This window comes from Panthera leo, chromosome D2 (genome assembly GCF_018350215.1).
Source record: "Panthera leo isolate Ple1 chromosome D2, P.leo_Ple1_pat1.1, whole genome shotgun sequence".
NCBI classification, from domain to species: Eukaryota; Metazoa; Chordata; class Mammalia; order Carnivora; family Felidae; genus Panthera; species Panthera leo.
Genome location: NC_056689.1, coordinates 77,250,157 through 77,275,718, shown reverse-complemented (window position 1 = coordinate 77,275,718; position 25,562 = coordinate 77,250,157). Strand labels below are relative to the sequence as shown.

The following is a 25,562-nucleotide window of genomic DNA, read 5'->3' as shown; positions in this document are numbered from 1 at the left end:
AAATTTCTTATGCATCCCTCTTACATCTTCTCACAGTAGCAAAGATGAGCATGTTTAATGACATGATCCGAAGATACAGTCATTCTATAGCATGTGTAAATCAAGCAGGACACGTTTATAAATATTATACTCAGTGTTGTAGTATTCATTCTTGCTTAGAAACTACTTAGTTATCCAAAGGTTGTCTGTCAGATTTGTTGATTTATATTAATCCACATTAAAAAAATTTTAATGTTTTTTATTTTATTAATTTGTCTGTGTGTGTGTGTGTGTGTGTGAGAGAGAGAGAGAGAGAGAGAGAGAGAGACCCCGCATATGAGTGGGGGAGGAGCAGAGAGAGAGGGAAACACAGATTCTGAAGCAGGTTCCAGGCTCTGAGCTGTCGGCACAGTGCCCAGTGCAGGGCACTTGAGCTCATGAACTGTGAGACCATGACCTGAGCTGAAGTCAGACACTTAACCGACTGAGCCACCCAGGCACCCCTATTAATCCATGTTTTAAAATTCTATAAGAATCTTAGAAGTTCCATTTAAGCCGCCACAAAACCTAACACATAAAAATGTTTGTCATTTGCTCAACATTACTAATCATTAGGGAGCTACAAATTAAAACCACGATAAGATACCACCTTCACACCCATTAGGATGGCTCTTATCAAAAATACAGCAAACAACAAAGGTTGGCATGGATGTGGAGAAATTGAAACCCGTGCACTGCTGGTAGGCTTGTAAAACGGTGCAGCCTCTCTGGGAAACCAGAGGCAGTTCCTTACAAAATTGAAAATCGATTTACCCCATGATCCAGCAGTTTTCTAGGTATATACACAAAAAATTAAAAATAGGGACTCGGGTATTACAAACCACTGTTTACAGAGGCATTATTCACAATAGCCAGAAGGTAGAAGCAACCCAGGTGGCTCTGGACCGATGAAGAGATAAACGAAACGTGGTATGTGCATAACATGGCATAATATTCAGCCTTAAAAAAGGAGATTCTGACACAGGCTGCATCATGGATGGACCTTAAGGATATTATGCGAAGTGAAGTAAGCCAGTCACAAAAAGGCAAATACTGTGTGATTCCACTTACCTTAAGTACCTAGAGTAGGCAAATTCATAGAGACAGAGAGCAGAACAGAGGTTACCAAGGTCTGGGGGGGGCGGGGGAAGGGGGCGGTGTTACTGTTTAGTGGATACGGGGTTTCGGTTTGGGATGATGAGAAAGTTTTGTGGGTGGGTGGTGATGGTTGCACGACAGCGTGAATGTACACTCGGTGCCCCCAAATTGTACATTAAAAATGGTTAAGATGGTAAATGTTATGTGTATTTCACCACAATTATGAAATATTTTTAAATGTCAGAATTGCAATTTAATTCAGTTGAACACAAATTTAAAATTTCGAATCACGAGCATTATGTAGGAACAATGTTAACTTTTTTGATGAACAAACCAGAGAGTAGTTTGGGAAGTGTAGACCATCGTCTTCATTAGGAAACAAACTCTGAGGATTATTTTAAAAATCTATTCCTATATTATACTTAATACTAATCTGAGAAAAGGCCTACCTTTTTCCTTTCTTAAATCCAAATCATTAAGCCAGTTTGATTTATCTTAAAAATGTTTCTGAGCTAGCAGTTTCTGTAAGGAGTTTATTTTCTGTGAATTTGGAGAATATTTGATTTATGTAAATGTGTACTCGTGCCTGTAAATCAATTTAACAGAGCTCCTCTAATAAGGAGACCTGGTAGTGTGATTCGTTAATACCCTCTGAAGGGAGGAAAATATTTCACCTACAATGAGAAATAAAGACTTTTTTGAACCACGAATTCACAAACATGTAGATCTCTGAGCTTCAGCTCTGCAACTTGAGCTACAGGTCACAAGTGGACACAAAGTCATGGATTCAGATCTCAAGGAGCTGTTGTTCTCCTTAAAGGATTGAACTCGACAAATACACAGACGCGGACTAACAAACCAGAGTCTCCGTCTCCTCTCATCCAGCAGAGAATAGATCTATGTCATCCATCCAACAGACCGTAAACCGAATCCAGATATTACTGCCACTAAGGGGGACGTGCTCACTGGTAGTAGAAGAACCAGAAACGAAAACAAAAGCACAGACTTCGTAGAGAGGGAGAAGAAGAGAAACACAGCCAAGCTGAAGCTCTGTTGCTCCGGGGAAATGTCTTTGAGAGCCCAGAAAAGATGAGGCTTCACAGACCCTGGGGGCCCTTCTGTGTCCACCAAGCGAGTTCACTTGAGCTGCTCGGTGGCCGACTGCCAGAATTGCTAAACTAAATCTTCAGAAAGGTACAATCACGATCTTCATGCAGATAGAGCACGAACACGTGTTATATTTTACTTGACTCATTAATTAGCACAAGAACCAGTAGCATATTAAAACTGATGCAGGGAGCGTTTGTGAAAATATGCTGATACACATATATAGACACACACACAATTTAATTGAATAAGAGATTGAGATGAGATTGCTAGGCTAGATAAAAACAACTGGTTACTGGCTTACAGGGCATTAAACTGCAACCTTTTGGGTTATCTGTTCCACTGGACAGAAATCTGTAAGTTAACCTCTGCCCCAAACAGATTGTAAAATAACTCCATCAATAGAAAATCAAGCCCAGAACTGCGCTTCAAGGACGCCCGGTAATTTCTTTGGCCTTTATCAGATTGCAGCCACCACACTTCTTTTTTTTTTTTAATTTTTTTTTTTTAAACGTTTATTTATTTTTGAGACAGAGACAGAGCATGAACGGGGGAGGGGCAGAGAGAGAGGGAGACACAGAATCCGAAGCAGGCTCCAGGCTCTGAGCCATCAGCCCAGAGCCCAACGCGGGGCTCGAACTCATGGACCGTGAGATCGTGACCTGAGCTGAAGTCGGACGCCCAACCGACTGAGCCACCCAGGCGCCCCCCACCACACTTCTTTTTAACACTTACTAGTAGTTCTTCAACCTTGGTTTTTAAAGCTCTTGATTCTACATTCGTGCATTTTCATTAAAAAATGTGGAAAGTGGAGAAGACTAAGAAAAGTATCATTCATGAACCCTGTGGTGACAGCCCTCGATGTTTTGTTTCCATCTTTTTAAGTTTGTGTGGGGGTTGTAGGTACATGCATGGAGAAAGAAATTTTTCATGTGGTTTGGATCATATATGCCACCTTATGTCACGGTTTTACTTGGAGAAATGTTTATAATGTTATTAAAAACTCTCGGTAAGAATAGTTTTTACTACATAATAGTTCCTCATGTGACTGTACTGTAATTAACTTCTTTTATTTTACAGTTTTGTTTAATTTGGCTCCTTCTCCCAATTTGGAAGTGAACAGAGGTTGTCATGGTCTTAATTCAGTCTGAGCTGATTCAAATTTTTAAGTTAGATTCTGTTTAGTTGTTTATTGAGATTATCAACAAAAATTGAAGCAGTTGGTATGGTTTGTTCCTTTCTAATGACTAGATAATCTTTATTAACTCAGGGATTCTGATGAAATTGAGGCATTTGGAGGATTACCCAGTATAAAGTACTGTATAGAACTCGAGAGAATTGTGTGAATAGGAACATCAAAGGAATTCTTCCTCAGCTTAAGGCTATAGGAATTATGTCATTTATGTTACTTAGTAAAATTAGCTTTCATAGGCTTTCTTTATGAGCAGAGAAAGTGTTGCTTAAAACAGAATAACGGGGCCCTTGGGTGGCTCAGTCAGTGAAGCGTCCACCTCTTGATTTTGGCTCAGGTCATGATCTCATAATGGTGGGGTCCAACACCGCATTGGACTCTGTGCTGAACGTGGAGCCTGCTTGAGATATTCTCTCTCTCTCCCTTTCCCTCCCCCTCCCATCCTTCCCCACCCCCTTTCGAAAGCCTCTGTCCTTCTCCCCTTCTCGAATTCCCTTTCTCTCTCTCAAGAAGAATAGAATAACAGAAAATAGTTACTTTTATATGCACTTTTTTATTAGCATCATTTAACTGTAATTGTCTTTGAACTGGAATGTAGATGCTGATCAATATAAGTGTTTAATTGGTTGGGCATCTTTAGTGTACTGATTGATTGCCAACAGACTAGGAACTGGTTATGTTTGTTTTTTTTTTTTTTAATTTTTTTTTTTTTAACGTTTATTTATTTTTGAGACAGAGACAGAGCATGAACGGGGGAGGGTCACAGAGAGAGGGAGACACAGAATCTGAAACAGGCTCCAGGCTCTGAGCTGTCAGCTCAGAGCCCGACGCGGGGCTCGAACCCACCGACCGCGAGATCGTGACCTGAGCCGAAGTCGGACGCTTAACCGACCGAGCCACCCAGGCGCCCCTATGTTTGGTTTTTAAATCACTTGCTTGTGCAGCTGTGTGATATGTAGGAACCAAGAGTGTTCCTGTTTGTATTTTCCAACTTCATTTATTTTCTTTATTTCTTATAGACCATATCATCTCAAATTTTCAAATTTAGTTTTGGTTGTTTTTGGGTGTTTATTTTTAAAAGGAATCTGACCTTCAGTGCAGTGTTTCATGAAACACTTCACAAAGGTGAAGCAATTGGAAGAATAAATTATTTTAAAACAGTGCAGACTTTTAATCAGGTGCTTAAGGTAATTACCTGTGGGGGCCTCCGTGAACTTGTTTTAAAAAAAATTCGGGGCACATATTGTCTAATTATAGATTTTTGTGTGAACAGGTGTGATTTGGGAGAGGTCCTCGGGGATGCCTTGCGAGGACAACTCAGGTTCTGCTCTCCTAAAGCCTGTGAAGACTTTCCCTGTTACTGTCTTTGAACCTGTGATTAAGTCTCTCCAACAGATGCTGCCTCTGGTGCCTGACGAATGACTCCCTCTTTGTCTGTTCTTTGAGTCTTAATAGTGTTTGTTTTAAGCATAATTGAAGTATGTGGAAGCAGGTGGGTCAGGAGACAGGTGTACTTCATCAGAGTAAATATACCCATTTGGGGAGCAGTTTAACTAGAAGACTGGATTGGCCTATTAATATTGATGTCATTTCTACGTAGAGCCTTCGGTATCGTACCGCGTAGCTCATTTATCCGTAAACCTTGCCATTCTTTCCCAATGTTTAAGACATTCTTTTCTTTTCTATAGCTAATGGCGGGCTTTATTATATTTTTTCCTGTTATCAGCTAAATCCTGGAAATGAAGGAGCTTCTGAAAAACAGCTCTGCTTACCCTCTCACATATGCAGAACTGTGCAAACTGCAGGCGTGAGAAAGATAAATGATGAAATACTGTTAATCACATCACTGACTTATTTATGAGGAAATTAAAGATCACTGCTATTAGTTTTAAGTAACTTCTGTTAAATGAGCTACTGATGTAATTTCATAGACGTAGTCTTTGAGGATGTGCCATTCAGACCCCTTAAAACCAAAAGCAAAACCGACCCAAGTTTGCTCACAGTCTGCTTTTATTTTTACGTTATCATTTGTTTTTCATAGTGCCCTTTGAGGGTGAGCAGTAGTATGATTCCTGTTTTTAAAATGCAGAAACACCGGGGTGCCTGGCTGGCTCAGGCCCTAGAGCACACGACTCTTGATCTCAGGGTTGTGAGTTCAAGCCACACGTTGGGCATGGAGCCTACTTCAAAACAATGGCAGAAATGGGTACTTTTGAAAGTAGTTATTGCCTTGCTGAGGTTAAATAGCCAGAAAGTGTACTGTGGAGTTAGGGCTCAAATCCAGATCCTTTCATTCAGAATCCTGGACTCGAGTCCCTCAGCCCTCCTCCCTTTCTGTGGTAGCTTACTGCTTTCTGCTTATATCTTTCCCCGCTGCCTGTAGATTTTAAAAATTCATTTATGCGAGTGCTTCTCAGAAACATCCTGCAATCCCTGGTGGTCCCTGAAGCCTTAGCAAGGGATCCTCGAGGTCAAAATTATATTTTATTAGCGTTTTTCTCTTCTGTATTGTCTCATCCTCTTATGAATTTGTGGGGATGTTTCCCAGAGGCTGCGTGATGACAGCAAATGCAGAAGCGGATAGAAGATTCCACTCTCTTCTGCCAAGCTGGACTTCAAAGAGATTTCCAGAAATGTAAATCAGTGCCGTTTTTCTCACTAAATTTTTTTTGGAAAATATAGTAGTTGTTTTTTTAACAATGTTAACATGTACTGGATTCATTGGTATTTTTAAGCGAATAACAAATACATCTTTTTAAAAATACTAGTTTTAACATCTAGTGCAATAAATATCTCCTAAACTCCTTATCTCCAGTAAGCAAAATCTCCCGGTCTTCAATAAGATTTGTAAGTTAAAGGGATTTTGAGACCAAGAAATTTGAGAGCTGTTGATTTACATGATACCTGTGTCATTGTGCCTCTGTTGGTTCTCAAATAAAGTGTACTTTCCTGCGTAATTACAATCTGTAATTGTATCACCTTCTGTGTTTTTAAGTAGCAGTTGAAGGGTGTTAACAATTAGTAGGCTTTAGGTAAAACGTTGAAGAAATGCGACAATCCCAAGTATTGAAATAGGATTCTTAAGGAAATAAAAATACAGAATGGTCACTGACTTGGAGAGGCCTCTCCGAGGCTGGGGGACTGAGCCCCTTGGAGAATTAAGCGAAGGGGCTGTTGTAAGATGTGGATCTTTCTGACCTAGTGGGGGTGAGGGTGACAAGTCTGTATTTGCTGAAAATACATACGTTTGCCATAAAGGTAATTTCTGGCTGCTACTTATAAAAACCAACAGGTATCCAGGTAATAGCATATTGAAACATATGGCGTCATAAGCCCATGAGTCTGGGTTTCAGGGATGTTGCTGAATGCCCAGGGAGACATAACCAGGAGTTCTGCTGATTTCTCATTTCACAAATTTACTCATTGTTCTTTGTTTTTATCGCCTTACTCTAACACTCAAATTCCTGTATTCTTTCCATGTTTTAGTGTTAAAAAAAAAGTTTGAGCTAAGGGATCGCATTTGAGGGAAGCCTATTATGGTGCTTTTAGGTCAACTGATTCAGCAAATGTGTGTATGTTCATAGACAAGCATGAAGAATCTTAGTTAAATCAGTTCAGTTTATGGTATTGGACACATGGTAGGCCCAGAATTTTTTTTTTTTTAAACGTTTACTTATTTTTGAGACAGAGCATGAACAGGGGAGGGGCAGAGAGAGAGGGAGACACAGAATCTGAAACAGGCCCCAGGCTCTGAGCTGTCAGCACGGAGCCCGACGCGGGGCTCGAACTCACGGACCGCGAGATCATGACCTGAGCCGAAGTCGGACGCTTAACCGACCGAGCCATTCAGGCGCCCCCAGAATTTTTTTTCATTTGCTTTTTGTTTTGTTTTGTTTTGTTTTGTTTTGTTTTGAGAGAGGGTGCAAGTGAGCAAGGATGGAGAGAGAGGGAGCGAGAGACAGAGAGAGTCCCACAAGGGGCAGAGAGAGAGAGAGAGAGGGAGAGAGAGAAGCAGGGCTCACCTGAGGCGGGGCTCGAGCTCACCAGCTGGGGACTCCTGAGCCCAAGTCAGATCTTAACCGACTGAGCCACCCAGGTGCCTGGCCCAGAATTTTTTCCAGATTTCCTAGCCAGAAGTGAGTGATCTAGGGGTTCCGGCTGTCCCATCTTCACAGAGAGCCAAGGGAATCAATAGTTCAGGTTCACCATCAGCCCATTTCCACAGCTGCCATTTAACCTGTTGAAAAACTTGAAAGTATTGATTGAGTTACCATTTGGGGAATAGTAAATCATTATTAATCAGTACTGTGGAAACAACCAGATGTACTTTTTGGAAAATAGCTTCTTACCTGCCTTTACTGAGATTGTTTTCCATTTATCAAATCTGCTTTTTTAAAAAAAAAATTAGGTCATTGAAGCTCCCACAAGGGAGAAAAGGAAATCATTCATATTTTAATTGTCAGAAAACATGTTGGAAAGAAAAAGAATGCAGCAAAATAGGTTTTAAGAAAAGCTGTTGAAAACCATGCATTGAATAGTTTGTTTTTTATATTGCCTTGTTTAGTGACTTGTATATCCTAGAGATATTCGAAAGTGAGGATATTTAAACGATGAATTAGATGATTAGCTGATACTCTTACCATAGCATAAAAATAGCATCGACCTAGGGGCTAAGAAGATAGTTTGTGAATCAGTTTATAACTCCATAGTTTCATGATGATTGTATTACTTAATTGACTCCTGGGTTTCTTGTTTGTCTGGATGTAGTAGGGGGTCAGAGTAGATAGTCCTGTGGCTTCTTTTTTCCTCAGTAATCATAAGGTAGCCCATACCTGTATAAATAGATGCGGGTTTTACAGAGGGAGAAGACTGTTAACTTCCACGGGCATTGAGACACGAGAATAATGCCTGTGGTAGGGTATGTTGGTCATGGGTGGACTCACAGAAGAACAAACAGTGAAGCAAATGGAAGGTTATTAAATGGGAGGTCCCAGGAATGGATGACATGATTAAAATTGGAAACTCAGAAGGTAGCTGCAGTTTGGAAAAAGATTTCAAGCTTGTCCAGCAAGCAGGATTGATTTATATTTAGGGTTAACGTGGTCTTTTGGTTACTTACTTATTGAGAACATGCCCATTATTAAGTCCATATGTATTATGTCTTTGATAAATACATTTTTAATGAATGAATGCACACATTGGATTTAGTGAGTCCTAGAATGACGTACTAAACTGAAATTGTGGAAGAGTTCGGGTTCATTTCAGAGTCATTTAGTTAGCTTTTGACTGCCCGACGTTGGACAGGCTCCCCACCTCATGTGCCGTGGACTGACAGTTTGTCTCCCTGTCACTGTGGGATTGCTCTCCTACACGATTACTTTTAAAGACCGGGAGCTTCATTTCCAAGAGCCTCAGGGCTGACTTACATCTAAAAGATGGCTTTCATAAAATTCAGTGATGTATAGGAATCTGTGGATTTCTTATTACATATTTGGAGCAGCCTAGCTTCTGAGACAAGTGATTTGACTTCAAGTCCATTAGCAATTTAGAATATGGGTGTCAGTTCTGGTGGTGTAGTTTTAATGGGTTAATATCCTTTCCTTTTTTTTTTTTTTTTTTGTTAATGCTTCTGTTTGTTGCCTGTTCTGCTCTTTAAACTGTACCTATTTCCAGGGAAATAATAATATCTTTCTGAAGACTAAACCTATATGATAGTAAATGCTAAAACTGGGGTTTGACGTAATTTATTATCGGCGGAAGCTGTTAAAAGTTTCAAGATGTATTTCTTGTCTGAGCAACATTTTTAGCTGTAGCGGTGGAAGGTTTAGAAATCATGAATAGTGCTAGCACCTTAGTCGGTCCTCTCATTTGCTGTTGTAGACCTTGCTCACCTGTGCAGCTACTCTCTTAAGTTCCTTCCCATACCTCTGGAGGGTACTCTGAAAGGGAGTTCTTGTGCGTAGCCCACACTTCATAGGGAGTAATGCTCCCTTACCTTTAGGGCAGACTGTCTACCTGAACTCTTTGGAATTCTTCTGCATGGGAGATTCGTCTTTCTTCCTCATTTATTAGTTTTTTCAATCGTGTATGTCAGTATGGACTTACGGATATTAATTTTATACTTTGGGTTGTAATCTAACACTATTTTTTTTTTTGCTCAAATTGTTCCAGCTTTGGCCATTGGGAGCTTTTTCAGTCGCCTTCTGTGCCTCTTTGATATAACTCCATCAGTGCGTGTTTCTTTTTGTTTGTTAAGTACTTTCTTTCTTTTTTGGCACCACACGATGAAGTAGGCTCGTCTTAAACGGGCTCTTCCTGTCCCAGTCCTGGAATTGGCCATTTTTCCAAAGAGCCTTGTTCCTTTTACTACGGCATGGAGAAACCAAGATCTGAGTGCTAGATGTGCTTCTTGCTACTAGGGTTTCCTTTATTTAGGCCTTCTCATCTGGCAGAGTAAAGAAACATGTGTGTGCATACTAACCCTTGTCTGAACATATCTATGATATATACAGACCTGTAAATATTTCTGTATGTAACCATCTTGTCTGTATTAAGCTAAACGTGAGTTCTTACGCTTGTCTCCAATATACTAATCCATCACCCTGTGGGTCGTTCTAGCCCCTTCCCCTTGCTTATCTGTAAATTACGACTTCAACGGTGAGAAACTTGGTTCCCATCACCTCCATCACTTTATAGTAGGCACGTGTATCAGTGTCACAGTTGTTAACCTGCAGTCTCGTGGAAAACAACTTTATCAGGTAGAATACAATGCTTATGTGCCGATTTCCTTTTGCCTTCATTCTTACAGACCCCAAAGGTTACTGAAGTCAGCACCTTTCCCCTCCCGACCGACCTCTTTCAGTCAGGTTGTTTCATACATTTGTAATACAGGTAGATTCTCTGTCCTGTCTCCATTCCTTCCCGGGATCCCTTAATCTCCTAAAAGATTTTCTTTTAGCTTGCGTCCATTAAGGCTCACTTTGTGTTTATAAAGTTCTGAGTTTTGGTAAGTGCATAATGTCAAGTATCCACTAGTACAGAACTATAGAGAATAGTTTTATCCTAAAAGTCCCCTGCTCCAAATCCGCCAAATTCTTGGCAACCAATGATTTTTTTACTGCCTCTGTAGTTTTGCCTTTTACTGGACGTATCTGGAATGTATGTACGGAGCATTTTCAGACTGGCTTCTTTCACTTAGCAATATGCATGTAAGGTTTCTTCATTTTGTGTATTTGTGGCTTGATAGTTTATTTCTTTTGATGAATAATATTCCATGTGTCATGGTTTATTTATCACCTATTGAAGGATATCTTGGTTGCTTACAGTTTGGGGCAATTATGAATAACATTGTTATGAACATTTGCATGCAGGCCTTTAGGTTTTGCGTGACCCAAGTTGTCAGACAAATTGGATAAATACCTAAGAGCGTGATTACTACTTTATATGGTAATGCTATGTTTATCTTTACTGGAAAGTCCCAAACTGTCCTCTGAAGTATCTGTACCATTTTACATTCCATCATCATCAGTGAATCCGAGTTCCTACTGTTCTGCGTCCTCGCCAGCATTTGATTCAGGTTTTTGGATTTCAGCCATTCTAATAGTTGAGTAGTAGTAGCTCGGGGTGTGTGTGTGTGTGTGTGTGTGTGTGTGTGTGTGTGTGTGTTTTAATTTCGGTTCCCTAGCAGATGATGTTGAGCATCTTTTCATATGCTTATTTGCCACCTGTACATCTTCTTTGGTGAGGTGTTTGCTCAGATACTTTGCCCAGTTTTTAATTGGGCTGTTTGTTTTCTTACTGTTGAATTTTAACAATCTTTCTATTTTTGAATACCAGTCCTTTATCCGATACATGTGTTGCAATTTTCTCCAGTCAGTGGTTTAACTTTTTATTTTCCTAGCAGTGTCTTTGTAGAGAGAGCAGTTTTTAAATTTAATGAAGTCCAGCTTATCAGTTATTTCTTTCATGGTTTGTGCTTCTGGCATTGCATCTAAAAACTCATCGCAAAACCCAAGGTCACCCAGATTTTCTCCTTTTGTTATCATCTAGAAGTTTTATAGTTTTGCATTTTATATTTAGGTCTGTGGTGCAGTTTGAGCTGAATTTTTGAAAGCTGTAAGGTCTTTGTCTACATTTGGATTTTCTTGCATTTGGATGTTTAATTGTTCCGGCATCATTTGTTAGAAAGACTGTCCTTTCTCTCTTGGACTGTCTTTGCTCCTTTGTCAGAGGATAAGCCCACCATGTTTATGTGGGCTTATTTCTGGGCTTTAGTTCTGTTACATTGTTCTACTCTTCTCTTATTTGGCCAGTATAGACCCTATCTTGATCATTGTAGCTTTACAGTAAGTCTCGACGTAGGCAGTGTCAGACCTTCAACTTGTTTCTTCAGTATTATGTTAGTTATTCTAGGTCTTCTGCCTATTTATATGAACATTAGAACAAATTTGTTTATACCTACAAAATAGTTTGCTGAGATTTGGATTGGGATTGCATTAAATGTATAAACCAACTTGGGAAAATGGACAGCTTAACAATATTGAGTCTTACAATCTATTAACAGATAATATTTTTACACTTATTTACCATCTCTTTGTTTCATTTTGTCAGTTTTCTGCATATATATCCTGTACATACTTTGTTAGATTTATATTTAGGCATGTAATTTTTTTTTTTTGGTTTTATAAAATGGCAGTGGGTTGTTAATTTCATATTCCAGTTATAGCTGGTATGTAGTAAAGCAAATGGCTTTTGATTGTTAGCTTTGTGTCCTGTGACCTTGCTATGATGGCTTATTATTTCCATTTTTTGTTGTTATTGACTCTTTGGGATTTTCTACATAGTAAATCATGTCATTTGTGAATAAAGACAGTTTTATTCTTTTCCTTCCCAATCTTAATACCTTTTATTTCCTTTTTTTTGTTTTATTACACTAGCATTTTCAGTATGATGTTGAATAAGGGAATCTTACTGGGGAAAGCATCAATTTTCTTATTAAGTGTGATGTCAGCTGTAGATTTGTTGTATATGTTCTTTATTAAGCTGATGAAGTTCTTTTCTCTTCCTGGTTTGTTGAGTTTTAGTCATAACTGGATGCTGGATTTTGTCAGAGGTATTTTCTGCGTCAATTGATATATGATTTTTTCCTTTAGCATCTTTCCATGATTAACTGCTTTTTATTTTAAATTACTTTTTTAATGTTGAACCAGCTTTCCATACCTGGAATAAATCCCACTTTGTCGTGGTGTATAATTCGTTTCATACATTGTTGGATTTAATTTGCTAAGATTTTGGTGAGGATTTTTGCATCTGTGTTATGAGAGATACTGATCTGTAGATTTCCTGTCTTGTAGTGTCTTTTTTCTGGTTTTAATATTAGTAAACTGACTTTTTCATTTTTCTTCATTCTCTTCTACATTTTTTTTAGTGTTTATTTTTATTTTTGAGAGCGATGAGAGCGAGTGTGTGTGCGAGCGGGGGAATGGCAGAGAAGGGGACAGGATCCAAAGTGGGCTCCGTGCTGACAGCAGAGAGCCTGATGCAGGGCTCAGACTCTCAAACAGTGAGGTCATGACCTGAGCTCAAGTCAGATGCTTAACCGACTGGGCCACCTGGGCACCCCTCTCTTCCGGCTTTTGTGTATACATGTTATCTGTGATTTTAGCTGTGTGAAAATGATGTATGTGATATACATGTGTGTATATATATATATATATATATACACATATATATATATATAGTGTATGTTGTATTTGTTCACTTAAATTGTTAATCTCTAACATCCATTTAGTCTCTACCAAAGCATTGTTTCATGTTGCATCATAATTTTCATTTAGTAACAGTTATATTTAAAATCATATTGAATTTTGGGGCTTCTGGGTGGCTCAGTCGATTAAGCGTCTGACTATTGATTTTGGCTCAGGTCATGATCTGATGGTTTATGAGATCACCCCCCCGCTGGGCTCTGTGCTGATAGCATGGAAACTGCTTGGGACTGCCTCTCCCTCTCTCTCTGCCTCTCCCTCGCTTGCTCGCTCTCTCTCTCAAAATAAATAAATATTTAAAAACATTGAATCTTAAAATGAAAAGTGTCACTCAACTATTTACAGATAAAAGGTTATACTCTGAAATCTCTAAGTTTCTTTTGTGGGATTATAGTTACATTAAGATAATGGTAAGGAAATTATTTTCCTTTGGCTCATAAAGGGAAGTGTCCTAGACTTTTTTATTTACACAGGAACTCTTACCTACAAAAGATAATGGGATCATATGCCTTGCCAGTGCGAGGGTCGTCACAGATGAGGCCTGGCCGATGGTATAGGGGCAGTTCTGTTCTCACCCACCCCTCTCCTTCTGTGTTCCCCGTCTTTCTTTCCTGCACCATTTCTGTCTCAGCTTTTGTGTGGAACTGAAAAATAGACTTTAATATTTACTTATCCTGTAAAATTTGTATTTCCTACTGTTAAATTTTTAAACAAGGTTAAAAAAAAAACCTTAAGTTTATTTCTTTTTCTCATTCTTTTGTTTGGTCAGTGTTTCTACAAGTAAAAAGTTTTGTAGGGTGTGACTGCAGAGGATGATGACAGCAGGAAATTTTAGGAGTTACAAAGTAGAAGTATAACAGGACAATTATTAAGATTTTTAATATAAAGAAAAAGATGATAGGGGCACCTGGCTGACTCAGTCAGTGGAGCTTGTGACTCTTGATCCTGGGGTTGTGGGTTTGAGCCCCACATTGAGTTGTAGAGATTACTTAAAAGTAAAAATCTTTAAAAAAAAAAAAAAAAAGGGGCACCTAGATGGCTCAGTCAGTCGAGTGTCCGAGTTTGGCTCAGGTCATGATTCGTGGTTTATGAGTTCCAGCCCTACACTGAGCTCACTGCTGTCAGCCTGTCAGCACAGAACCCGCTTTGGATCCTCTGTCCCCTCCCCCACTTGTGCTTACCCCAAAATAAATAAATATTAAAAAGAAACGAAAAGAAACTGTTCACATGTATGTCTGCTTTTTCACAGGCGGAGAATCCCCCTAATGGACCAGATTGTGGTTATGGCTCCTTTCACCAGCAGTATTGGCTTGACGGGAGAATCATTGCTGTGGGGGTGATTGACATCCTTCCATACTGTGTGTCATCTGTATATTTGTACTACGATCCTGATTATTCATTTCTGTCTTTGGGTGTCTACTCTGCACTACGGTAAGATTACTTTTGACAGCTGTAATGGGTCACACAGAACTTCAGATAATTCCTCACTTGATTATATTTCATCATATAACAGCAGAAATCCTATTTGATAGTTCATAATAATTTTGTTGCTATAGTAGTCTCTCATATATCAATATTTAGAAATACCACTTTTAGAACTGAGGGTAGTGCCCGATGGTAATTCCCTAGCTTTTTAAGCTATCCATGTAATCTAGTGTAGGAGAAGTCATTGTATTTGTGGGGTGTTTTTGTTTATGTCTTTATTTAAGCTCCCCTATCAAAAACCACTCAATGTCCCTTAAATATTCTAGTATTTACATATTTTTTGTCATCATTATTATAGATATTTTTTCATAATTAAAGGTTAAATGAATCTCATATAAATGAATTCAAGCAATGTAAATCTGTTGGAAGGAATATACAATTATAGAAAGTATACAGAATAGGAGTGGCAAGTCCCTGACTGTCCGCTTAATTCTCTGGCCCTCATCAAAAGATTATTTCCCTTGCATGTCCATGGATGCAGATATATGCAGCATCGGCTGGATATTTTGCATTATCCTAATGGTAAAAGGATTGGGGTCTTTTTCCATGAAAATACTGGGTCTGTTTTTATTCCTTCGTATCTGTGAATATGTGTGGTACAGAAGGGAAGGAAGATTGAAAATTATTTTTCTGTTGCTTATGTGGGAACTTGAGTCTCTGTTTCTCATTGTGTCAGTATTTTCACTTTTCCCAGTCTCTGTGTCTGATGGTCACAATCTCACATCATAGGAAGATACATTTTGAGATTATTTCTTTTATTAATTCTGTATGTACTTTTTTCTGAATTATAAAATTGGAAAAGTGGGTATTTTTCTTTAATTACTGTTTGATTTTTGTGAAAAGTCTGGTCCATAATAGATTTTGTGTGTTTTAGTGGGCCAAAGAAAAATTCTCCATCTTGGTATTTTCAACCTGAGCCATCTCTTAATGATAAGTTATAGCGATTCACAATTATACACTGTTTACGACTGATCCCTGTAATATTCCTTTATTTTTCCTTTGTATTTAATTGCATTTTTGTATAAGCTAATTAAGAATATTCGTGACTCCTGATGGCATCAATGAAATTGAAATTGATCATTTGAAACATTTACATTTTGTAACTTTAGAAGAGTGTATTTATTTCAGAAAAGCTACTTTTTTTTTGTACCAGAATCAGTCAGCACTTTGTAATCATTGCTATTTTCCTTCTTCTTTTATTTTTGTATCTACTTTTCCACTTTAGAGTATGTAGCTTATGGATTTGTTTAGACTTCTCAGATAAACATTATGAATATTTATTCCCACATAGTGAATCCCAGCCTATGTATGAAATATCATTTCATGCCTCAATAAACCAGGAGATATAGAAATCCTGCTGCATTTGAGATAGTAAATAATCAATTCCCAGCAAAATTATAAAGAGTTCTATTTACTGTTTGGTAGATCTCTAAGAGATAGAGATTTGGTAGATTTGGTAGATCTCCGGCTAGAGCTGGAGAGCTTTGAGGAGGAAGCAAAGGAGACTGAGAGCACGAACATTGTTGCCAGTTGAGAGCGGGGAGGCTGCCACTGGATTACAGCCTCGTCACTTGTTTATAGTGGTCTGGGGGATCTGAGTTGCTGAGTTTATGGAAGAGGAAAGGCAGCCAGGAGATTGACATTTCCAAGCAAAATTGGGGAGAGTAGGTTGTAAATTGCCAATTCTGTTATTGATTATAGTGTATTTCAGTGAAACTCATTTAGTTGCCCCTCCATTCCTTCAATTTCTTAAGCAATTTACAATGAATTTAGTTTTTGTATTTTAATGTATAATTAGTATAGATTTTTATATAACCTAGTCTGTAGATTTAAAAAAATGTTTGAATTGGGGATCATGAACATGGCATTAATTTATGTTTTGTTAGCAAGGTGGATTTTAGAAATGAGTTCATTTGTTTAACATATTTATTTGAGAAGAATCTATGTGTCCTGGGCATGATTCATAGAAGTGAATAAGACAGGGTTTCCAGCTTTGTCAAAGCAGATCGTAATGAGAATACCAACAACATAAATTTAGATACTCCGTTATGCTGTGACAAAAGTAGTCACAGTGCCAGGGTGAGGTCCTTTTTGAATAAGGTGGTCAGGAAAGACCTCTTGGTCAGGTGACATTGGAGGAGCCCAGAAAAAAAGGAAAGGAGCCAGCTGTGCAAAAATCTGAAGGTAAGATATAGGGAGGTTACCTGATCTGATTAATATTGTAAAACGACGACTGGTTACCACTCTGCGGGATTTATAGAGGGGCAAGAGAGCACACTGGGAAGCCAGTCAGTTGCAGTCAGCCAGGGGAGCCAGGATGCGGGCTTGGACCATAGTGGCTGCGGTGGAGGTAATGACAAGCGGTCAGACCCCCCGTAAATTTTGGAGGTTGAGCCGGCTGGATTTGTCGACATGGGTCGAACATGGGAGTGAGAGGAGAAGATTGGTTGAGGATGGCTCCTAGGTTTGGGCCCGGACAGCTGAGGGAGGGAGTGGCAGCGCAGGACCAAGCGGAGTGCCGTTGTGGTCCGGCGTCCTTCCTCACTTTGAACCTTTCAAGTGGATTCGTTCTAGGGTTGGTAGGATTTATTCTGTTACAGGCCACTAACGTTCAGTCTGCTTGGATTTAGAGATACTTTTATTTTACAGATGAATTTGTAGGGTCACACCTTTTCAGTGATTTAAATGTGAACTTGTAAAATGCACAGGCTATTCACTTGAATTTCAAGCATTTGTTGCTACAAAAGAGAAAGAAGAAAAGAGAGAAAGAAAAGAAGAAAATCTTCAAGAAACAAACGTAAAAATGAAACAACTTTTCTCTTACTTTAGAAATGTACTGAAGTTTTGCTTAAAACTCTTAAATACAGCCAGTCATTCACTTGGGCGGGTAGGATGAAGTTCTGTGCCCAGATTTATCCCGATACAAATGAAAACCACTCCAAGCATGGACATTGCTGACAGCTTCTTTGTTCGGTTAATCCTCGCCTATGCCCAACAAACAGGAAAAGTGGTGAGATAGCATAGTTTTTTTCCACTGTTTAGTTTTAGGGAAAATAAATATTAGAGTAGCGTCTCGATGTAGGAGAGAGTCCTACAGCAGACACACTTGCAAGGATGTGCGTGTAAATGGTCATAATCAGAGTCATTTTTCCTGAAATGTGTTGGCTTTTGAGTTTTGTAAAATTTGTTGCACTGTTTTTAACTTGATAAACCTAATCTTTTGAGAACTCCAGGGGATAATGAGTAATGTACTAAATAGATCTCTTTTTATGCTCTTTGAATTTTTGATCAACTAATTAGCTCTATAAAGTGTAAAGCATGAACTTAGATGCATTTGCTCAAACTAATGTAGTGTTGTTATATCTTTCTTTAGTAAAAGTTATCTTATAGTACTTTGGAAATTGTTTTTCTTTCAACACTTGGAGTTTCTTAATAGCCTAATGTCACAATTTCAGATGTCATCAGATATTTGACGTCAGATTACATAGTACTTTGAATATTGGAGCTAGATTTAACTGTGCCTTCATCTTTATTCTTCTTTTGGCAGAGAAATTGCTTTCACGAGGCAACTTCATCAGAAAACATCTCAACTCAGCTATTATTATATGGGTTTCTACATTCATTCATGTCCCAAGATGAAATACAAGGTAAAGCTGATTTTCACGTGTCTGCTTGTACATACATTTCATGAAAATTAGTGCTTTTCTGGTTTCTCATCATTTGAGGTTAACTTGGTTGCGTATTTCGAATGTATGTCATGAGTTATTCCATGAACTTTGCATGAAATCTGGCTTGTTCATGGCTTAGAACACTGCTGGACACATAGGTGCTTAATATTTGCTTAATACAGGTTAATTTGTAGAAATTAACCAAATATTTAAAAATCCCAGGTATTCTGGAACATTCAGCAGGGCCCTGCTTACTTGGGGTATACCCAACTAGTAGGAATCTACCATTTCCGGGTGGATCCTGACCCTTCCCCCCACCGCCCCATTTATTTTGTCCCTCCCTTCTGTTTTAGCTTTGTTTCCTTTGGACCCAGTCACAATCCAGAAAAATTGGAGCTCAATGTAAGCAGTGAGGTATTTTCAATAATAAAAATAATAATAGTAATGCAAATGTTCATAAGGTTTTCATTATAGAAAGATGAATCTTTAATTTTTGTTTCAGGGCACAGGATTTGGGTTTTGAACATGGGTTAATTAAGGATAACGCTTTGCTGCCTCAGAAATTAAGCTTTCTGTAGTGAGAACCACGGCATTTACCGCTCTGACTTTGTAATTCATCGTACTATTGTGAGATTTAACTGTATTTCAGAATTTCCCTTTTAAAACAGTTTTGCCTTTTATATTCTCTTTAATGAAACTCTTTGATGTTTCCTAAGGATTAGTGGCCTACTGTGTGTAAAAACTCTGGGAGGTACAGAGAAGTGTGAAGGAGCAGACTCCCTATATCCTGCCCACCTGAAAAGCAGTAACCGAACACCTTCGCTCTACTTAGAACACTGCTTTAAGCTCTGAAGAGGCAAAAAGATGTAAACATGAATCTTCCTCTGAAAACTTGTAATCTAGGTGAAGATGGGAAGCATTTTACATGAAAACAGGTCAGGCCAGTGGTTTGGTAAGTGGCCTGATGTAGAGTAGGGCTGATGGGGAAGCACATAGCAAAGAGAAGGAGCAGAGAAGTAAGGATGTGCCCAGGGCCTAGTCCTATAAAAAAATGGGTAACCAGAGGACTCTGAATGACTTGAAAGCTTCTCTGAGGTATTTAGGCAGCTGGGAACCCTTTTCCCAGCCAAGTGCATCGCATTTACACATCAAAAAACATATCCGAATATATAAGTTATGACTTTTTTAAGGTAGGGAAATTTTTAAAACATAAACCAAATTGAAAAGTGTACTTGAACCCCGTGTACCTATTATCCAGCTTTAGCCCATCAGTGCCTCTTGTTTCATCTGTTCTTTCTTCCCCATTCCCTCCTCCATCATCTTTTGAATTATTTTGGAACAAATCCAGAATATCATTTCATCTGTTCATGGTGTGTATTTCTAAAAGACAAGAGCATTTTGAAAATACACGCAGTCTCATCATCACACCTCAAAAGTATTAACGGTATTTCTAAGTACCTTTCTGTATCTAGTCAGTGTCCGTTTGTTTTGCAGTTTGACTTTGAACCCAGACGAGGCCTGTACAGTTTGGTTGATAGATCTCTTAAATCTTGTTAACCGGTAAATTCCCCCCCCCCCCCCCCCCCCCCGTACAAAGGAATACTCCGTAAAACTTGGTGATTAACTATATATGGGAACGAACAAAAGTGGTTCCAGAGTGTTGATGTTAAGTACGGCAAGTATGGGGAAGGGATGTTTCCATTGTTAGAAGCTGTGGATCTAACAGAACTGGCTTTGAAAGAAGGGTGATACACATTACCTTGCTGGTTTTATGCTGACAGCCCAGGTAGTCTGGTCAAGGCACTCTGCTGGCATTTCATCTCATATTTAAGTGTATATCGTAGGTAACTTGTGAATTTAATATTCAAATATTTCCTTTATGTCTGCATTATTAATTTAGTTGATAGGTCCAAACATATGTTCTTTTTAAAAAATTTTTAAATGTTTATTTATTTTTTGAGAGACAGAGCACAAGCAGGGGAGGGGCAGAAAGAGAGGGAGACATAGAATGTGAGGCAGGCTCCGAGCCATCAGCACAGAGCTCGACGTGGGGCTCAAACCCACTAACTGCGAGATCATGACCTGAGCTGAAGTCAGATGCTTAACTGACCGAGCCACCCAGATGCCCCTAAACATATATTCTATGAAGAAGGAAAAGCATGGACATATTTCTGCTTTCCAAAAATACTTACTCGGTACTGTTCTTACTAGTATTTTTTCCTTCTAGCTCATTTTTGTGATACCAGATCTAAAGAAGCTCAGGTAGGAAACTCAGGTACTATAGATGTTGTAGGACAATAATAACAATCAGAAGAAAATTCTAGCCATCTTGGATATTCATCTTCCTCTGTGTACTTGTGCGCGACCCTTCTAAATGGAAGCATTTTTATGCCAGTCTTAGGGACCCGCAGAAATTTCACTTTTACTTCTCATCTGTAATGGCTGCTGTAGTGTCACAGGATTTCCCTCAGCGAGTTTTTCCTCATGCCTAAAGTCAAATCTTGATTGCTCCATATTTTGACCTATTTCTTCTTTTTTTGCTATTCATGGAAATGGTGACCATATTTTCATCCCCCCTTCCCTCTGCATGAAGACTTTTAATCCCACCTTTGTTGACTCCAGTCCAGAGTAAATACTGTGTGTTCTTCAGTCTCCTTCTTAGGTAGAGCTCTGCTTGGAAATAGACATCTGGCTTGTCTAGTTTTTAGCTAAGAATTAAAAAATGTTCTCCGTGCCGTTCGGTCAGTCTGGCTTAATCATATGCAACCGAAATTTCTCAGAATTATAGCTTCAGGATATTATTTTTTAAATTCCATTTCCATGAGAGATACCCCCATGCCTAACTGTCCTCTGGCTTACTTCATTCGTTCATTCATAAAGTACTTCCTGACCTCCTACTGGAAATGCAGCAAGATCCCTAGTCTCAAGGAACTTCCATTCTGTTGGAACACCTACAACAAGGTAATAAGACAGACGTCAGGAATAAGCACTGTGTTATGTGGCACATACTAGGTGTGGCTCCTTTAGAGTCGGGGTCAGGGCGGGCCTCTCTGAGGAGTCATGTTGAGGCTGAGATTTGATTGACAGGAAGTCAGCCCATGGGAAGGTGAGGGGTCATTTCAGGACCAGACCAAGGCTCAGTGCTGCTTTGCTTTTGAGTTGTTGCTGTCATCCATTTGGCTATCCTTTAGAGTGACCTGTGGAACTTTTTTTTTTTTTTTTTTTTTTTTTTTTGAGAGAGCGTGTGCACACATTCCAGTGGGGGAGAGGGGCAGAGAGAGAGAGAGAGAGAGAAGAGAAGAGAGAATCTCAAGCAGGCTCCACACTTAGCACAAATCCTGATGCGGGGCTCGATCACATGACCCTGGGATCATAAGTTGAACCAAAATCAAGAGTCGGACACTCAACCAGCTGAGCCACTCAGGTGCCCCATAGGATGACCTGGGGAACTTTACAAAGATACTGATAATTGGGCCCTATCTTCTAAGATTTGGAGCTCAACCAAGGGCATCAATTGTTTTTTTAATGCTCGGAGGATTCTAATGTGAAGGCAAGGTTGAGAACCACCACACCAGATTAATTTTTCACATCTCAGAGCCTAATAATGAACCGGAAAAATGATTACTTCTCATTTTAAAGTTGGCTCTTTTCTGTTTATTAAAGTGAGAATCACTCATATTGAAGAAGTTCGTATCTACGCTTTGTTATCTGGGTCCTGGAACGTCTAAGGCTGAGTGACTGGAGTCTTCCAGCTGGGTGTTCCCTTTACCCTTACTGATCTCTTGTTTCTCTCTCTCTCTCTATACATCCTCCATGCTTGCAAACTCCTCATTCATCGTTCCGCAGCCTAGCGGTCACTTGCTCCAATAACCTGTACGGGACACTAAGGCTAGACTTGACCACCCACCCACCCACCCCACCCCCTCCTCCCTTAGCAGTCTACAGTTCTTTCCAAAATCCAAGTCTGTCTCCTGTGCATATGCTCGTGAGACCCTCGTGATGTTTATCTTCATCACGTATGCAAGTACCTAACAGTGTGCCTGCCACACAGGAGATGTTTAACTTTCAGTGGACATTTATTGACTTAATGAGAAGCAATACTAGCACTGAGGGTTGAGAAGCATGTGGAATAGTGAGAAACTCCCTCATTTGTTTCGCAAGTGTTTACTGAGTGTGAATAGGATAGCTTCTGCTTTGCAAATAGGTTAGAAGTTCGTTAAGACACGCAGGCAGTTCTAACGGACTATGACTGGATATCATGGAATACCGCTAAGTACTCTGGCATCGAAGGGAGGTGGCAGTGCAGGAGTGTGCAACACTTTGGAGAAGTTGCTTAACTATAGCTGGTCTCGGTTTTTGCAACTGTAAAATGGGAACGATGTAGAAATGAGATATATCGTTGTTGTTGTTTTTAAGTAAGCTCTACACCCAGTGTGGGGCTTGAACTCACAACCCTGAGGTCAGGAGTTGTATGTTCTACCAACAACGAGCCAGGCACCCCAGGATATATTGTGTTTTTATCTCAACCTGAGTATAGAATCTTCCTGCACTGATAGGATAGCACCTTCCCAGTTGGGTAGCATGCACAGAATCGTTACCTGTGCTTTCGTTGAGACCTGTCAAGGTTCTGTGTTTATATGCTGATAAATGGCACCCAAATTTCCAAGTGGCCTGCTTGTGCTATTAACCAGACTTCTTACTTTAGTTCAGATGCTGGGGAGAAGCAGAGGCTTATGCTAGTTCATACCAGTTCTGCCTCCCTTTATGGAAATTTGTAGAATTGTGGACACTTGCCTTTTGTTTGGAGGAAAGTGGCACTGAACTCTTTGGGGTTGGTGCTAAGAGTGGTGAACCTCTCAGGAATCAGTCCCGTCTTGTGCCACAAGGTGTCTCTTCATTTTGGCCTTGTCCATTGAGGGCCGAAAAAGTCTGAGCTCACATGTTTGTGGGCAGAATAAAATGGCTGTTCTGTTCCACTTATAGATATTTTCATTTCACCAGAGGATATTTTATTATATTTTCAGCAAATGAGAACTCTCAGTTATGAAGGACTAGCACAACTGCTTATAAAAGTGGGAATTCTCAATTAGAAATGTGCTGTTCAGAATCGCAAGGTAGATGCTGGTTCCGGCATGAATAGTTCACGTTGCAATTTGAGGGCCCAGAACTAGACACCAGCAAAAGATAACTCACAGAAAATGAATGGCACACTATTATAAAATCCCTCGTTTTCAAGGTTCAGTGAGGGTAAATTTAGCGTAACTACAATGGTAGTTAAAAGTATATCTTCTTCCTTGGAGCATAGCTAAGTGTTTAAAGCATCAGTAATGGCGTGTTTTTGCCACATTGAAAAATCTACGGAAGTGTTTTCTATTGGGTATTAAAGAAGGAGTAGATCTTCAAATAGGCATATTTTCGGTCACCGAGAAGGAGCAGTGTCGTAGATCCTGCAGACACTGGGAATACAGCTGTAAACGGTGCGGATGCCCTGCCCCGATGGAGGTTACAGCCGAGGGGGCACGTAGATCGCACAGTGCGCGAAGTGGCGCCAGGGGTACCGAACTGGACCCGAGACCAGAGTGATGTTTCATTTGGATTTTTCTCGCGTAGATTTGGGCCTGTTCAGTTACAGCCTTTACCGCCTAGTACACCGATTATATGAAGCAGAGCAAGTGAAAGCATGTAACGGCAGGTCCAGGGTACGCAGAAGAGCGGGTTTTACCTGCTCTCTTTTTATTGAGTAATGGGCTTTCACGAAGGCATGCTGAAGTGACGAGTTTCTCGTTATGTGTAGGGAGGACGTGGCTCGGTAGCTGGTTTCCAAGGGTGTCGTCATCAGTTCCTCTCACCTGGTGTGTGCGTGCCGTTCCGTCCATCAGAAGTAGATTCTGTTTCCCTCAATTGGACTGGCCTTGTGACTCGCACAAACAGGATACCACGGAACGAACTCTCGGGGGGCTTGAGGCCCACACCTTAAGAGGGCTGGCAGCTTTCCCTTCCTCTGCCGGGGGAGCCAGCCGTCATCATGTAAAAGGGCCGCCTGCTGCTGGACAGAGATGGCAGCAGCATCCTGGGGGTTTCGGCCCCCGCCGAGCTTCTGGCTGAATGCCGCTACCTTGACTGAGCCTAAGAGATACCGACGCGAGAACCCCCTGACTGAGCTGTAGTCAGCTCACAGAATCATGAGGAATAATAAATTAGTGCGGTTTTCAGCCACTGAGATTTGGAGTGGTTTAGTACTCGGTAGCAGATGACTGAAACACATGTTGTAGGATGGAGATGTCCATGTAGATAGAAATCATTCTGTGTTGAGCTGTGCAGGCTCAGAATTGACCCTGAATTGAGCCGAACTGATCTGAGAAGTTTGTGATGGCTCAGTGTGAGAGAGTTTCGGCAAAGTCACTTCATTTCCATATGCGGTCATACCTAGAGATGTGCCGAGTTGGCTTAGGTGAATTCATCTTTGTAAGGCATTTCATTTAATACCCTGACTCGAGCCTACAACGCATTTCTTGACATGATGATGTGTTTTGATTTTGCTTGTCTTGCTAGTGATGAACACTGCAAGATGAAAATCATCATGTGGCCGTCTTCATAGTTACGTAAGTGGAGCACGTTGCTGTAAATTCTCCTCTCGGAGTGTGCGTGGTTGGCTAGCTTATAGCACTATTCTTTTTGTGCATCACATTCTCTGACATGCATATTTAATGAATTCTTATGATTTTCCGTGTGTATGTATGTGTGTGTAAAAGATTGATTTACAAAAACATTGCATGGTAAGATAATGTTTTTAAAATTTTTTTTTTTTACTGTTTCTTTGTTTTTGAGAGAGATAGAGTGTGAGCAGGGGAGGGGCAGAGAGAGAGGGAGACACAGAGTCCGAAGCAGGCTCCAGGCTCCAAGCCGTCAGCACAGAGCCTGACACAAGGCTCAAACTCGCGAACTTCGAGATCATGACCTGAGCTAAAGTCAGACACTCAATGGACTGAGCCACCTAGGCACCCCAGAGTAAGATGTGTTTTGTCTGGGCCTATAGTCTTAGAAGTAAGGCATAGGATAGTCACAGATGAATTGAATGAGAGCTGAAAATAGTCATTAATGAAAGGAAATTTCTTGATATGTTATTAGTGTTCACATTAACTGTTGTAATAATCATGGCCATGTTCATGGGGTTCGGTATAGTTGTAGCATAAATCAGTGCCAGTTTGGGGGCTCAGGAGCTGGCTGACA

General features: G+C 40.0%; 1 protein-coding gene across 7 annotated transcripts in view; it reads left to right on the top strand.

Annotated features, from left to right (window-relative positions):
• Positions 1 to 25,562, top strand: part of ATE1 (arginyltransferase 1) — a 153,356-nt gene that overhangs the window by 57,390 nt on the left and 70,404 nt on the right. For all 7 annotated transcript variants that reach the window (XM_042908691.1, XM_042908694.1, XM_042908693.1 and 4 more), the window contains 2 exons: positions 14,429 to 14,610; positions 18,212 to 18,311. In XM_042908691.1, coding sequence (XP_042764625.1) covers positions 14,429 to 14,610; positions 18,212 to 18,311 — 282 coding nt within the window. The remainder of the gene's footprint in view (positions 1 to 14,428; positions 14,611 to 18,211; positions 18,312 to 25,562) is intronic.